The 15,719-nt window shown below is 28.6% G+C and overlaps 1 protein-coding gene across 1 annotated transcript in view; it reads right to left on the bottom strand.

Annotated features, from left to right (window-relative positions):
* LOC108568132 overlaps positions 1 to 15,719 on the bottom strand; it is a 32,250-nt gene that overhangs the window by 2,378 nt on the left and 14,153 nt on the right. Inside the window, exons 3-6 of the mRNA XM_017929065.1 lie at positions 9,450 to 9,546; positions 614 to 974; positions 306 to 445; positions 30 to 247 (exon numbers count right to left, since the gene is read on the bottom strand). Coding sequence (XP_017784554.1) covers positions 30 to 247; positions 306 to 445; positions 614 to 973 — 718 coding nt within the window. The 5' untranslated portion in view covers position 974; positions 9,450 to 9,546. The remainder of the gene's footprint in view (positions 1 to 29; positions 248 to 305; positions 446 to 613; positions 975 to 9,449; positions 9,547 to 15,719) is intronic.

Here is a 15,719-nt window from a genome sequence, read left to right as displayed (position 1 = left end):
ATATCGAATTTGATTTTTTTTTATTTTACCTAATGAACTTCCAGAAAGTTTGGTTATTTCGGAACCACTTCCTACTGAGCTAAATGGATGCCTGATGACAGTGACATGACGTTTCCGTAAACAATAATAGGAACATCCCAAACCTAATAGGAGCAAGGATAAGAAGAGAATTGCGCAGATTATTAAAAGAATTTGAAATCCTTTCAGCGGTGGCTCCACCACTGGATTTGGAACTAATGAATCTTGACTGCAAAAATACATAAAAAATTAATTGCAAGTAGTTGAATATGGACTATATTATTTACATGAAGCTTGGAAGTCCAGCTGGTATTGGCGTGATTGGTGGTGGATATCTGCATACAATAGTGATAATCTCATCACCGTCCATTTCTAAACCGGGGTGGAACCTCACTACGATGTTGTTTGTGAACACACGTTGAGGATCCTAAAAATAATGTTTTTAAACATAATTAAATCAAATAGAGTAATATTAGAAAAAAGTTGTTGATTTATTTTCTGTTATTTTATGTATCGGTTTCCGAACAATATTCCGAAAAATATTATTAGGATTATATACGACAAACGAGGTTTCAATGTAATTAAAATAACTTACTTGTTTTGTTCCGCATCCTTTCAATGGCAAATCAATTTTGTAACTATTGTTTCCTTTTCCAGCTATTTGACAGGCTGAATTTCTGTCAAAGTCAGCGTAAGCAATGCCAAAGAATTTATCGTTAAATTTGAGTTCGACCTGCATCGAACCTGCTGCACAGTTGAGAGTGGCCTTGGTGCGGTTAAGAAAAATCACGGGACTGAGGTCGTCCAATTTGGTGACTTTCCCGTCCAATGTTGCTTGTTCTGGTAAGCCATCGCCGATGTATTCGATGTTATTAGCTTGATTAGCATAATTCGATTGTCCTATGGCTACTGCAGCCAAGCCCAGAACCAACGCAGTGACTAGATTGCAAGACATCCTGAAACAAAGGCAATGTTTAACTTAAACGTCCATCCGTTTTCCTTTTATCTTTCAAGATACATATATTTGTAAGCGACTCATGAGTTATATGTTGCAAGAGCCATTAATTTCGAATATTCTTATAATTAAGCGGAAAGTTTGTGATTGCTTATTATATAGAGGCCGAACATAAATTAAACGCGAACAGATTATAATGAATAGCCACAATTACTTAGTTATATGTACCTATAGGCCTTGCTGCAATAACTTCAAGTCTATAGTACACGACTTTTTTTATAACCAACTAGTTTGGATTATCATAAATTTAACTATTCAAGATTAATAGATTGTTTTTTACGTGGTGGAACATATTAATTAAATATTATTAATGATATAATTAATGTTACACAGGTTTTCTTTTCGTCCGGATAAATTGCCAGCCCCTCGTCCGAGCTTTGATCTCGTTGACAATAGGGCTAAAACTTAACTACGCGCTTGAATATATCTTTGTGCCCAATAAGTTTTTCTTATTGTCATCGTTTCTTCAATGTGTCCACGCTGTAATAATGACTGTTAATAAATTAAGGCCCCGTACATAGTTGCTTTTTTAATATTTATTTCTTCGCTTTTCATTCTCTGCTTCTCTTTACTGCTCGTATTCTATGCTCGGCCGTAAGGATATAAATGATTGAAAGTCGCTATCCTTGGACACAAATAACTAGGCGACAACTTGAGGTATGTGTATTTGCTAACTCAGTTTTTTTTATTCATATAAAAAAATCGGATCTCCTTTGTGTGAAACCGTGTAGGTTTGCAGCGCTTATTAAGTTTGTTCCAATCGCTTAGATTATTATTTCCTCTACCATGTCTCAATAATTCTTTGTTATTTATATTTATTATAATTCATTTTTTTTCAGCAAGTTTAACTTTTATTATTTAATTATGATATAGATTGTACATAATATAGTCTATTATAATTTTAAACTTTGTGTAGACTCTTGGTAAATATATAATTAGAAAGCAACTACAATTCCTTTCACAAAAGACTTAATAATACTTACATATATTTATTAAGAAGAAAATTATATTATATTTTTTTTTAATACTATTATTAAATGATATCTATTATGTTTCTTCTAATTTTCTATTGGTATAAAATTATATATTATATTAATAATGAACGATAATATTGAATTTTCTTGATCGTAATCCGTATTTCAATTATCAACGTATTTGTATTTTTATTAAAGAAATAATAAGTCAATGTTCGCATAATGGATGTTGGCATTTAGAATGGAATAGAGCGCATAATTGAAAGATGATTATACAATTAGAAAGAACACCTTGATTTGCTAGAGTGATTTGCACAATCCGAAGACGCCTACTATGAATATTATAAATCCCGGTGTGACCATTTAAAGATGTTTTCATTTAATAATGTTAAATAATATAACTATGCCTTTATTTCATATTACTTTTTATAATAGACACAAAGAACATCTGTCTATATCTATTTTTACCAGAAAAATATATTTTAACCCTATGGCACAGATTCAGTCCAATAAATACGTTTAAATAAAATAAATTAAAAGAAATATATTCCAATATTACATTTTAATTGTCAATTTAAAATAAATGCAATGAAAACATTTAAAATATTTAAGTTGAAAGTTAGTTTAATATATATATAAAATATTGTCAAAATAAATTGTATCCATCTTCTACATGTACGACAAAAGTTGAGTAAAATCTTCTGGGTTGAATGAATGACCGGAAACAAGAGATTTGCCACCGTAATAATTCTTAATACCGCTTTTACATAATACACACGACTTAAGGACTTTATTGTTGATGGATAATTATGATAAAAAGAAACTGTTATTATTACTGCTATCTTAAATTTGTACTTTTTTATTGCATCCAGGTATTATTAGTAATATCGAGTAAAATAACTAAAGTAATGAAAAATAAAATTTGATTTTTTTTGCAGTTTTTGCAGATAATTTACAATTAAATAATTGTAAATTATCTGCAAAAACTGCAGGACCTGACCGCCGTAAATCAAATGACAGTATTACCAAATAAAAATTTTGCTTAATTTTATTGGTAATGAAATATCTATACATAAAATACTTTATAAATTATTTAATTTGACTGATCATCAATTAAACATATTTTTGTTTGTAAGGCATTGAGAAATAATGTATTGAAGAGAAGATTTGTTTTTTACATATTTTTTCCAACATTTTACAAACTCTTTCTTGCGTTAATGAACAGATTCCAAGAATCCTTCCATGAAGTCTTTTTTAAGCATCCTTAATGGATTGCTAAATTAAAAATCCTGTTTTTGGCGAACGCGCACACAAATAGAAATCCGGTTCTTCGCCGAAAAAGACAAATACGTGAGAGAACAATAATAATAATAAAAATTAAAAAAAAAGTTTCTACCCAAGTGGAAAAGGCAAACAACTTGTCGGTATGTCCCTGATTAAAATTTATCAATCGCCCACTGTATACATTTCGCGCACGTCGAATTTCCGTGGGCGTCGTTAAAAGGTTTCTGACTCACGAGTCAATACTGTATTTCCATAAGTTGCTGCCAGTGTTTTTCGATTTTCTAGAAAATTAGAAATTTCTAGACCGAGGTAATAATATTCCATCCCACGAATGCGAGATCTTCTTTGGCCGTCGATGATTTGTGTATAAGCGTCTCCCGTGTAATTTATAGTACAAGTCGCACTGCTTGATGGAAATTATTTATAAGTGGTGTATATGAGGCTCGTTTTGAAGATTGTACATGAATATCATACCTTCAGTACAGGACAGATTGTAAATTATTTATGTCCAGATAGGAGAATGATTAAAAATGATGCCAAAGGGGCCTTCTACATGCTATAAAGCCATTGGATTTACAGTGTCGTAAAATTCAGAACGTTTTCATATCGTAGCCAAAGTAAAATTAACGTAACTCTGCTATTCGAATTGCCGATGAAGAAAGATCGAAAAGGTCATTTTACTACATAATAAATGTATTTGAAAAAAGAGTCGGGCACATCTGGTTGCATATTTTCTCTGTATTTAGTTTCTATTATTCAGAGCGCACGAAAATGAATACATTCATTAAACAAGTTAATTCCAGAAACTTTCGCACACAGATTTCTATGGAACATAGTATAATGCTCTACAGTTTCTAACGTTTGTCTTCATTTACTACTTGCACTGGTAAAATGAAATTATTGCCAACTGTGTTTATTATCCATTCATAAAGTTATTTATATTTTTCTATAAAATTAAATTCACTTTTTTAGTTTTCTTTCTAATATAAACGATGACCCTATTTCCGAAAAGAATTTAGTTTTCACGATAGGAAAATCAATATGTATTTTGTAAAAAAAAATTATACACGAATTACTGTTGCCAAGATTTAAGTAATATATCTTCTGGGTTTCGGGAATGGATTATTCACGTTATATTACTTCCAAAAGGGAAAATTCTTTAGATTTCAGTTTTCGAACAAACTGTCAAATTTATGTTCGACAACCGAACTTAGACTATATATTATTTTATTATATATACCTTATTCCATGTATCTGATACCTATTTGTTATTTTGTTTATTAGTTTATTATAATATTAATGTTGAATTTTTTTTCATTTTCAATCAATTTTATTATGAATATTCGTTAATAATTTGATGTTATTTTTATTAAAAATTATATTTTTTTTTTCAATAAACTATAACAAATATGAGTGCATAATTAATAATGTTGAAGAATACTCTACCTACGAGAATATCGCAAACCACCTACTTTAACCTCACTATATCTATTTAGTGTTATGAAATGATTTTCCAAAAAAAGAACTGTATCATAATTGTGTTCAATTGCATCATAGAGGATAAAACATCTGTTCAGATTTTTTATAATTTTTACAAATCAAAATAATGAGGGCAAAAAGACCTAGATCGATTAGGACCAATCAAAATTTGTAAATAAATAAAATAAAATATTTAAGCAATAACATTTCCAAAAACCACACCTGTTTTGTAGAAATTTTATAATATTTATTAAATATATATGTAAGTAAAAAATCGGGTCAAGACCATTGTTAAAATAGATATTCCATTAACTTTTTACATGATCTATTGGAATTATTATTTCATGTTTGTATTTAAACTTTTCAGGAATGAATTTATCAAAGTAATCTATTTAAATGATCAGTAATATTATAGTTTTATTCCTGAAATACATGTAATGCATATGTAGATATATAATTATTTATCGCTCGAGTGGTTGTAATAAAATAAAATATGTACTGTATTGCGTGGGGGTCATTTGGGTGTTCGGCGTTTTTGCGAAGGTCGAAAAATGTGGGACGAGAACGAAACCATGTTCTTCAGAAATACCATCATCATCCAGTTATAAATGTTTCAGACGGATTAATCTTCGCGCTTTTTCCAATCCGAATTTATTTGGCAAGCTGAGAGTTTAATTTACCACGCCGGTCTTGCCTCTTTCTCACTCCCGCTCTTTCTTTCTTTTTTTCTCGTTGTTGGTTTACTGGGATCTCTCCATTGCACACATTGTATATATCGTGCTTCTCTTTTTTTTTTCCAAGCAGCAGCCTCTCGTGTTTATAAACGACTCTCGGATTAATATTAATAAAGATATAAATTCAAGATATTATTCTCCGCTCCCACTTTGAATCGCCAAATCGATTTTTAATTTGAAACGTAAATGTTTTCATTTCTGTTTCAATTTAATATATAACGTGGATAAACCATGATATTTTAAATTGGAACAGGGATGAGTGGTTTAATTGAAAATATTGTTCGTCCGATGTACTCAATTTAAAATATATTTTTATGAACTAATAATACTTCATATAAAATTATTGAGTTTAAAGTTAATAAATTTGTTATTTAATTTCATACAAAAATATGATGAGAAATTATCTTAAAAGTAGATTCTTCTGGTCTTTATAATGTTCAAAAAAAATGCAAATAAACTTATTTTGCTTAACTTTAGTAAAATTTGAACATGAAGCATCCGGCAAAATTTGCAATTCACAACAGTGAGTAGTTATAATAAGAAATATGTAAGCATTTATAAAAAAAATAGATAAAAGAAGAAAAATAATAAACTTGTATACGTGGGCATCGATTCGGTATAATATAAGTAATGCATGCGTGCGTTGATTCATTGCATACCGGGGTTTATGTATGCGGCTGAGGTCGAAAATTATTGATACAAAGTACATAGGAATGGACGTAATAAATATGATTTAACACCAGTAATAATACAATCTATGTTATATAAATATATCATGTATTAGGTCACCTAAGGCCGTTGCTGTCTAGTTATCTTCTGGCGAGAATATGTACATGCATGCATATACGAAGAAAGATATACACCCATATGGGATGCGGATTTGTATGGGGTCGAAGAGATATTGAGCTCATTAGAGAAAATGTTTTATAATGGTTGCCCATAATGTTGGGCCATCGACGACCATATATCAACTGCATACGAATATCCTCCGCTCACCCGACCAATAGACACCTCAACTACCATTTATGTATAATCGCGCATACCTATACATCGAACCGTCTCATTTTTATCAAGAACTTCTGCCCACACGCTCACGTTACGTGCAACCATCCATTATTGTAATGTAATTAAAATAGTTGCAGGTATTATTTAACATATGTAAATCTAATTTCTTCATTCATATTAATTTATGTAACACTTCGTATCAATTAAATATGCTTGTCATATAGTTATTATTTTAAAAATTAGTCCATATACTGAAAAATATACCACATTGGGACAATAATATGTTACTACACAATTGCCAATATAGTGAAACCTCGCTTAACGAGTTTAATCCGTTCCAAAATTTCCAGATTTTTATTCGTATAGTGCAGATGAGTCCAAACTTTTTGCTGCGAGGGCCAGTTTGGTATTTAAATTCATTAGCGGGGGCCAAGCATTGTAAATATGTGAATTAAAAAACCTTATTACAAGTAAAGCAGCATTGAATTTTATTTTTTATAGTAAATTACAGATATAACAATACTAAACAAACATGTCTAAATTATATTATTATATGGGTTTTTCATCTGCGCGAGATCTAACGCCGACGCGCGACGCTACATTTATATTTTACGAAATTTTTCAAAATACTTGGCGGGCCGGATAAAATCGCCTGCCGGGCCGGGTTTGGCCCGCGGGCCGTAGTTTGGACACCTCTGGTATAGTAAAACACGTTTTCCCATATAAACTAATGTAAATTACGATAATGCGTTCCATGTTGGAGAAAAAAAGTATAACTTGAACTCGATTTTTTAGGATTTTGCTTTTCATATCTATAGTTATTTTATTATAAAAAATCACAAATAACATGTCTGAACACAATTTTGTAAATTTTGTGATCACAAACAACACTAAGAAAGCGTACATAGTGTATTTATATATTATAATAATGACTGGACATTTACAGCAAACACAAATTATATTTGCAAACTATAGTCCCCTTTAAACAAAGATGACAAAGAAAATCGAAGAACGTTATCGCTCGTTAGGCGAGTCATTTTTCTTACAATTCACTTTGCTCGTTAAGCGAGGTTGCACTGTATCTCAAAATGTAATATACAGTTAATTTTCACAAATTTAATTAATAGTAATAACAATAATTTATAGAAACGACCATTATATAATTATATATAATTACAAACAAAAATGTATGAAATACAAATACTTAAGTTGATTGATATGTTATCAACTTAAGTACTAAATAAATACAGAATTCTTATTTAAATTACATTCAGTTTTTGATATATTTGTATTATATATCTTTTATTAATAGCTTATTTAATTGTAAATATCATTCCACTTTTATATTTGATTTTTATCACCAAATTGCCTTATACTATTGAAGGTTGCATCAAATAAAATGTATCGTTTTTGTGCGCCGATAATAAGACCTTCGCTTATACTTCTATGAAATACAAGACATATTGATACAAACTATCATAGTTATAGTTTCCGGGTCATATTCTTAGTATCGCGACATGAACAAAACAAATATACCATGAATACCTTGAGAATAAGCAAGAACTATAACTCTGTAGTAGATAAAGGAAATGTAGAAATCTGATAGACTAGTCACTAGTGTAGTGGTATATTTTAGTAAATGAATGTGAATGAAAGTGTTCAGTTATTTCAAGAAAAACTATTTATTCTATTTGTTATAAATTGACAATTTATTGTATTATACATTCTTAAGTTATTATTTTAAACTCGTACTAAATAAAAGTATATATTTTTACTAATTTTAAAAACCTTTAGTAATATCTATATTTTGTGATAGATCTTCTCGAGTATAAATGATGAGATTCGTTTTTATATAAATATATGTTATGTTAGTACTTGGTATTCATTTATTTTTTTACTATGTATGCGACAGCCAGATACCATCAAAGAGAATATCAAATTTCCTATTAGAAAATAACATATCAACAATACATTTTTGTTATTGATGATAGGAGTAGATATGCACCAAGTGCGTTTTATTATAATAGTTTCCTCAATATTTTCTTTCTTCTATAGTTTGTATAATATCATGTAATATCGTATAAGTTACTTCGAGAAAAGTTTCGCAAGACTCGTTTGCTGCGCAACTTTTAAATGTCGTTACGTCCAACAGACTTTAAATTATATTAGAATAATTCATAAATACTTGGAATTTTTGTACTTATTAAAAATAATTAGTAAAATTTAATAACGATTATTATGTTTTTTTATTGTTATATTTTAAATATTATGATTATACTTTCAATAATATGTTTATTATATAACAAAAAGTTTAGCACTTTGGCGGAATGTAGTTTCTAATTTCATTTAATTATTATTTAGCGAATAATAAGAAAAGAAATTTCACTTTCTTTATTAATATTATTACTAAATATATAATATATATATTTGACGATATGCTTTTCGGCTACACAAGGTGTGGTTATATAATAAATAATATTGGTTATAGGTATGCGAACAATTTGATTATCATATTTAAAATGAATGGTAATATAAATGAACTTTCAATTCGCAGATGAAATGATTAATAATTCGTTTCGAGCAGAAAACGAAAGTGCTTGGCCCGAATTGGGGTCAGCCAATTCTCGTCGGCCGTGCTAAGGTAGCAAATACTTTCATTTTCTATATGAAGACATCCTTACCGAGCCGCTTACGAATTTAAGTTCATTAAAATTTTTGCATTACGAATTACAAAAAAAAAACAACGAAACAGATGGTTGGTCCTCAGATCGAGAACAGATATTAAAACCAAGTAAAATGTTATTAAAAGCTGCCCAAAAATAAGTTAATAAAATTAATGTAATAACCAAGGAACGAAATGATTGTTTTTTTTTGTTAATACGTCTATTTAAAAATATCTTCGAGTCAATGTTTGGTCGATTCCATAAAACATATTTTTACCTTTCTTGTCTCTCGGGGCACCGCTTGTTTACCTATTAAGACCTTTTTATATGAGCATCCACGACATCATCGGCTCTCCGCCGTTTCTGTATGTACCCTGAAACAAAGAAATGTCAAGTGATTAGCGACGAGACCACATATCTTCAAACTGGTTTTTGTAAAAAAAAACAAAAAATATATATATTATATATATAAAAATAAAATACCGCTCCTTTCTGGCCATGAACGTCGTTCATTTCCAGCAAGGTGATTTTAGAGATATTTTTTTTATAATTGCAAATTAGTATCAATTTAATTGCATTCACAATATAATTTTTGACTGTCAGCCACCCAATATCTATATCCAATTATATTATACCAACCTCCATTAACAAACATAGCGGTGTGACTACAAATGTAAATGTATACATTAGTGGTCATCGAATTAAGGAAAATATTTACATTAATTAAAGATAATCTAAATCATTTTTACTATATTTATATAGTAATATATCCATTCCAGTTTTGAGAGATAAATAAATTGTATAACAATAATAATAATAATACCATATGCACAAATATGAAAGATTTTGCGTAAAATGGGGTTATAAATTGCAGACTTAATGATAGGAGTAGATAATATATCGAATCTTTGTTGCCACATGTAATATTAACCCAAGTATGTATTAATAAAATGTTGAAGGTTGTTTAAAGATGCACCACAAGAGCTTACCTAATATTTTCATCAAAATTACATAATTATAAACATATCAGGAACGCAGGAAGTTTCAGAAATAGAATTTAAAAAAATTAGGTTTACATTACAAGTTATAAATAATTTAGTAGATTTTCATTGGACTTAATTTTCTTAAACTTTAACAAATCATTTCATTCTTGAATATTCTTTAATTTATTATTTTTCTTCTAAATAAATATTAAACGAATGAAACAAATAAAAATAAATAAATAATTAGTTTCGCAGATAATTTTTACATGAACTATAGAGTCAAGTTATTATAAAATAAATCCTTCTGTTACGTGCGCATTGAACCTATAAATGCACTTTATGAATTATGATTAATCTTTCAAGAAATACAAGATAATTTCCTAGTAACCATAATTTATATGTGGCTAGTTATTAATTCTTTAGTTTCATATGCAATCTGTCTACATGAATAATGGAACATTCTATAAGAAATTATATTTAATTTGAGTTTATAAATTAATAATTGCATTATTATTTAAGAAAAACTATGCAGAATTATATTATAATTATTACTTAGTTACCCTCAATGTACGTTTGTATTAGTAAACTAATACTTTTTATATAGAAATTGAGATATAAACAAACAAAACTTGAACTATAAACAAAAATAGTAGACACTAGATTCATTAAAACACTCACACTCATTTATGTAAAAAACGTATGCTCTGACAATTTATATAAAAAAAAATATAATAATACGTTTCAGTATTTTGCGTTTTTTTTTTTTCATTTTTTAGTGAATTTAAGAGACTTGCTTGTGTGAAAATCCTCTCCATTGTAAAAATTCCATAATAGATTTTTAATAGAGTAAACGCATGCAATGCGATTCAATCGCACTTGAATATTATGCAATCAATCTTCATCAAGTCTCGAAGGAAGTAACCCCTAACCCTGGAACATAATAATTCATAGCCATTCCATTGTGAGTATTGTGCTTACATTCAAGACGACATTCCAATCAATTCACAATGCGGTACATCTAATATTTCAACGTACTTATACATGCATCATCTTATTACAATTATTCCATCACATATATTTCTCATTATTATTGATTGCTTTTTTACAAAATATTATGCATGTGAAATAGTTTATAAGATGTGAATAGAATGAAATTTATAACTCATATCTGCTTGTTGCGGAATACGTTTACTTTGAGAATTGTACTAATTTGCATTAATGTTTTTTTACAGTTGACGCAATTCATGGGAATTCGTATGTCTCGAGATTTAATTATATTTTTCATTGGAAACATTCCATCTACAAGTTGTGCGAAAACTGCAAGATTAACCTTATACACTTTTGAATTTCATTATTAAATTTTAATATTTAGTTCATCTCAAATATTAACAATATTTATTGATTCAACTTAACTATTACCTATTTATTTAATTTTTATCTCATAAAACAATCAATTCAATACTATTATACTATTAAATATTCAGATGATGCAATTTGCTAGTAATAGGAAACTAAATATGATTCTAATTTTCCTATTGTTATTTTTCTCTGCTGCGTAATTATATCACAGAAAACAAGATTTAAATACTCTTTCGTGGAAACAAGATTTACTACAAAAAAATTGAAACGATTTCTACTGCTATGACATCACTTCCGTTTGCAGTGGAACAAAGCGAGCAAGGCTGTATGCACACATTAAATACAATTGTTCCTACGTTTAATGGACAATTCTCTTTTCTTTTACTTTGTTTTTGTGCGGTGTTTTGGAAGCTCGTGAAATTGGGTTAGCATACGTGAAACGTCAGAACGTTCCACATTTTCATTTTCGGAAGGAAAAAATTCGCCAGCACAATGTTCTCATATGAATACATCGAGTTTTTCCTCAACATCTTTCATCATACGGCCAATTAATATAGAAATGCTTCATCGGAACAATTATGAGCATCTATTCAATTCAGACTTTGTGGTGAGTCTATCGCCTTGACTTTGTTTGTGCTTTGTATGAAGTGTCTTTGCATGAATCACGAAATTAGGTGAAAAGAATATAATAGCTGCGGCTGCAGGTTTCGTAACACTTTTTGAGTAATAGCACCATGAATATTACCGTGGCTTCATATCATTGTAAACAGGATCTATTTAGGTAGAATTCAATAAAACAAATTATGCAATCAATGCTTTTATCGAATATTACAAAAGTAAAGCAACGTTTGCGGTGGATACTATTTAAGTTCGTGATCAGTTAATTAGCCTATGATCTAAAACTGATACCCTAAATATAAAATCCTATTGTTATTTTATGCTTCAAACTTGGTTATAATTTAAATTAATTTGTCATTTTCAAAACATTATGAAATTAAAATAGTATATTATTTTGAAAATAGATTCATTTGTTTGTAAACTAAATTATTATATTATGCATTTTATTTTGTTCCAGAAACTCGCTAATGTACTAAGTGCATCTGTTAATTAGTAACAACAAGATAATTTATACAAGACACATGTATGATTAATTTAAATTTAAATTATTGGGCAATCATTTAAATATTTCAATATTTCTTGCAATTAATTGGTCATTTGCGTTTACAATTATTCAGATTTAACATAATGTATCTTTTTTTGATAGTATGTATAGTATTTTTAATTATATTTATTATTCATTATTTTAATCATAATTTTATTTATAATATTTATGCATTTTTATAAGTTCATTCTAACATTTTATGTATGTGTTTATCGTTTAAATTCCAGTTTGAAATAAAAAAAATATTTTTGTGATAAATATCACATCAATATTTAAGAATTGTTTAAATTAAATGATATTGGTAATAAGTACCAATAATAAGATTTAGTGCAACAATTATGTAACAAATATAATTAAAGACATGCTTCATCGGGCTATTTACTATAGGTTATTTCTTTAATATTAATTAAGTAAGCATGGATATTGTATACAAAGACTAATAATGATTAACTATAATAAAGTTTGAGAAATTTATAAATTCCGTCAATATTATGAAATATTTCTAAAAGTAGAAAGCATAACAAATTATTAACGCTAATTATTATATTATACGCTTCGATCATTTTAAAATATTTAAAGTCATTTAAAAATATTGAATCAAAGAAACTACTACTAGATATTTGCACAAAATTTATTTAAAATAGTGTTTTCTGTACTTCTGGAAATTTCGATAAAAACATTATTTTATTTATTTTACTCGTTTCAAATTATGGAAAAAATATCAGAAAATTTTAAAATTATGTTGAAACATGTAAGCAAATAACATCTTACCAGTGCGTACAATATTGTTGATATAATGATTATTATTACAATATGGAGATTTAAACAAATGCAATTTGCAATGCAAAAAGAAAACGATATTTTTGTTGTGAGGAAACAAAGAGTTCTATCACGGCTCTGGCGGATATAAGTAGTTCGGCCGCCAAAGTAAATCTAATTTGCGAGCACAGAAGCAGCAACAATGGAAGTCTCATTATCGTTACCTTGATGTCTTTCTAAGTAATTAGACGCAGCAAATAACAAATTGTCGATCAAGTTTAAATAAATCTTGAACTTCCTCGAGATGAAAAAACGAACAGAGCGAACCCAATCGAAATGAATCTACGTTGATTGGTTGGCGTTACGTAAGAGACGCGCGTGTTGTATATGCAGGATACGCTCGTGGAATGTTAAAATTATGATAATGGTATGCCGAAAAGAATATCTTGGAAATCACAAAATCTAATGCCGAGATATTCATGAGGCGAGCTTAAAGTGGAAAGGATGATAAAAAAGAGGTACAAAAAAAATGCAGACGAATAAAAAGAAGACGACCCGAGGAGATGCCGGTATTTCTCTTTTCTAGCGAAGAACGCAAAGGAGATTGTGGCGTTACGTAAGACGGGACGGCGAAAGTGACCGGTGCCCAATTAAATCGAACTTTTTCCATATGGATTAAAATTAATTTGTCTACACTACACTACCTTATTTTAAATATATAAATAAAACAATAATTACTATAAAATATGCTACGTATCATTTTACTCGAACGAATATTATTATGTATGAAAAAGAAATGTATGGCGCCAAAGCTTTTACTGTTATATTCTAAATGAGTTAATTTAGTTTTCATGTGTACTGGGCATGTATAATGTTTAGTATAATAAAGTGTGTTGTGGAAATATGCAGCAAATGTTGCAGAACAAGTTTAATGGTGGCGTTGCACGTGCCACAAACGCCAAGATTTTCACAAAACAAAGAAGCAAATGTGTCTCCGCTTCATGTTCGAATAGCCCACCGGGTTTCAGCATGACTTTACACCTTAACACATACAATATGTATCACAACGAAGAATTATTCTACTCCGTCGTATGTATATTTTTCAAGATAAAATATTATAATAATGCTTAGAAAACTTGTACGTATTTGATAAAACATATATCTTATTTAATATTTCCAATTAATAAAATATTAACACTTATTGTAACAATTTATCAGAAAATATATAAAAAAATAAAAATAATCTTTAAATATTTCATGTAAAATAAACAAAACGTATGTTTCATGTTTGATGTTGATGTTTTTTTTTACATATAACTGTTGTTGTGAAGTCTGTGATCGATTCCTTTTGCTATTCGGGATGTAATAGAACGCTATTCGTTTGTTATTCATTATTCCAAACATAGAGAAGGACTGTTTCTAGAATCCGGCCTTCTTTCAGGTGTTCCAATCTTTGTTTTACCATCTTAGTGCATCGTGCTTGGAATACAATTGCGACGAAGCTAAGGCCATTTCTAAGTTATTTTTTAAAGGGTCGTGTAGTACTTTGATAATTATATAAAGAATATTAATATTTTTATCGCATAATAAAAATCTACATATCATGGAATTTTATATTTAAAAACTAAAATTTAAATATGTAAATGCTTGATATTTTAAACTATTGTTGTGTAAAAAAAACTATTACATTAATTAATAAAAAATTATCGACCCTAGGATAAGCATCGAAAGGGTCGCAGAAATAGATATTTATATACAAATGATCAACAATTTACATAATATAAATAAATAAATCAAAATATTAAGACGAATTAACAAAATAAAGAACAATACCATTTTTTTTTTAGATTATAATCATTGTATTTTTATTATTTATTTAGTTTTAAATACTATTGTAGAAAAATAAGCATTACATTTGATTTTATGTACACTAGACAGTGAATTTTTAATTAAGAAAAAGTTGTTTAAGTGAAAATATTAAACATTCTTAATGAAATTTGGATTTAGACACTTAATAGTAAAATTCATTATAAAAAAACTGCACAAACCACTTAATTTTATTATTATTGCCATAACATATTCATGTAATATTTATTTTATGAATTATGCTGTGCTAGTAATCCCAATGCTATCAACTGTTATATGTGCTAGATTTATGATTTACTCATTGCACAAAACACGCTAAACTTTTATGAGCGAAAACAAACAAATGCAACAAAACATTTGCTCTTTAAGAAATCGATGCAAGTGAACTTCCATTGAAAGATCAATTGCGGTTTCCGTT

Source organism: Nicrophorus vespilloides, unplaced genomic scaffold (assembly GCF_001412225.1).
Source record: "Nicrophorus vespilloides isolate i.1.1-1 unplaced genomic scaffold, Nicve_v1.0, whole genome shotgun sequence".
Lineage (NCBI taxonomy): Eukaryota > Metazoa > Arthropoda > Insecta > Coleoptera > Silphidae > Nicrophorus > Nicrophorus vespilloides.
This window is presented reverse-complemented; position numbering and strand designations above follow the sequence as displayed.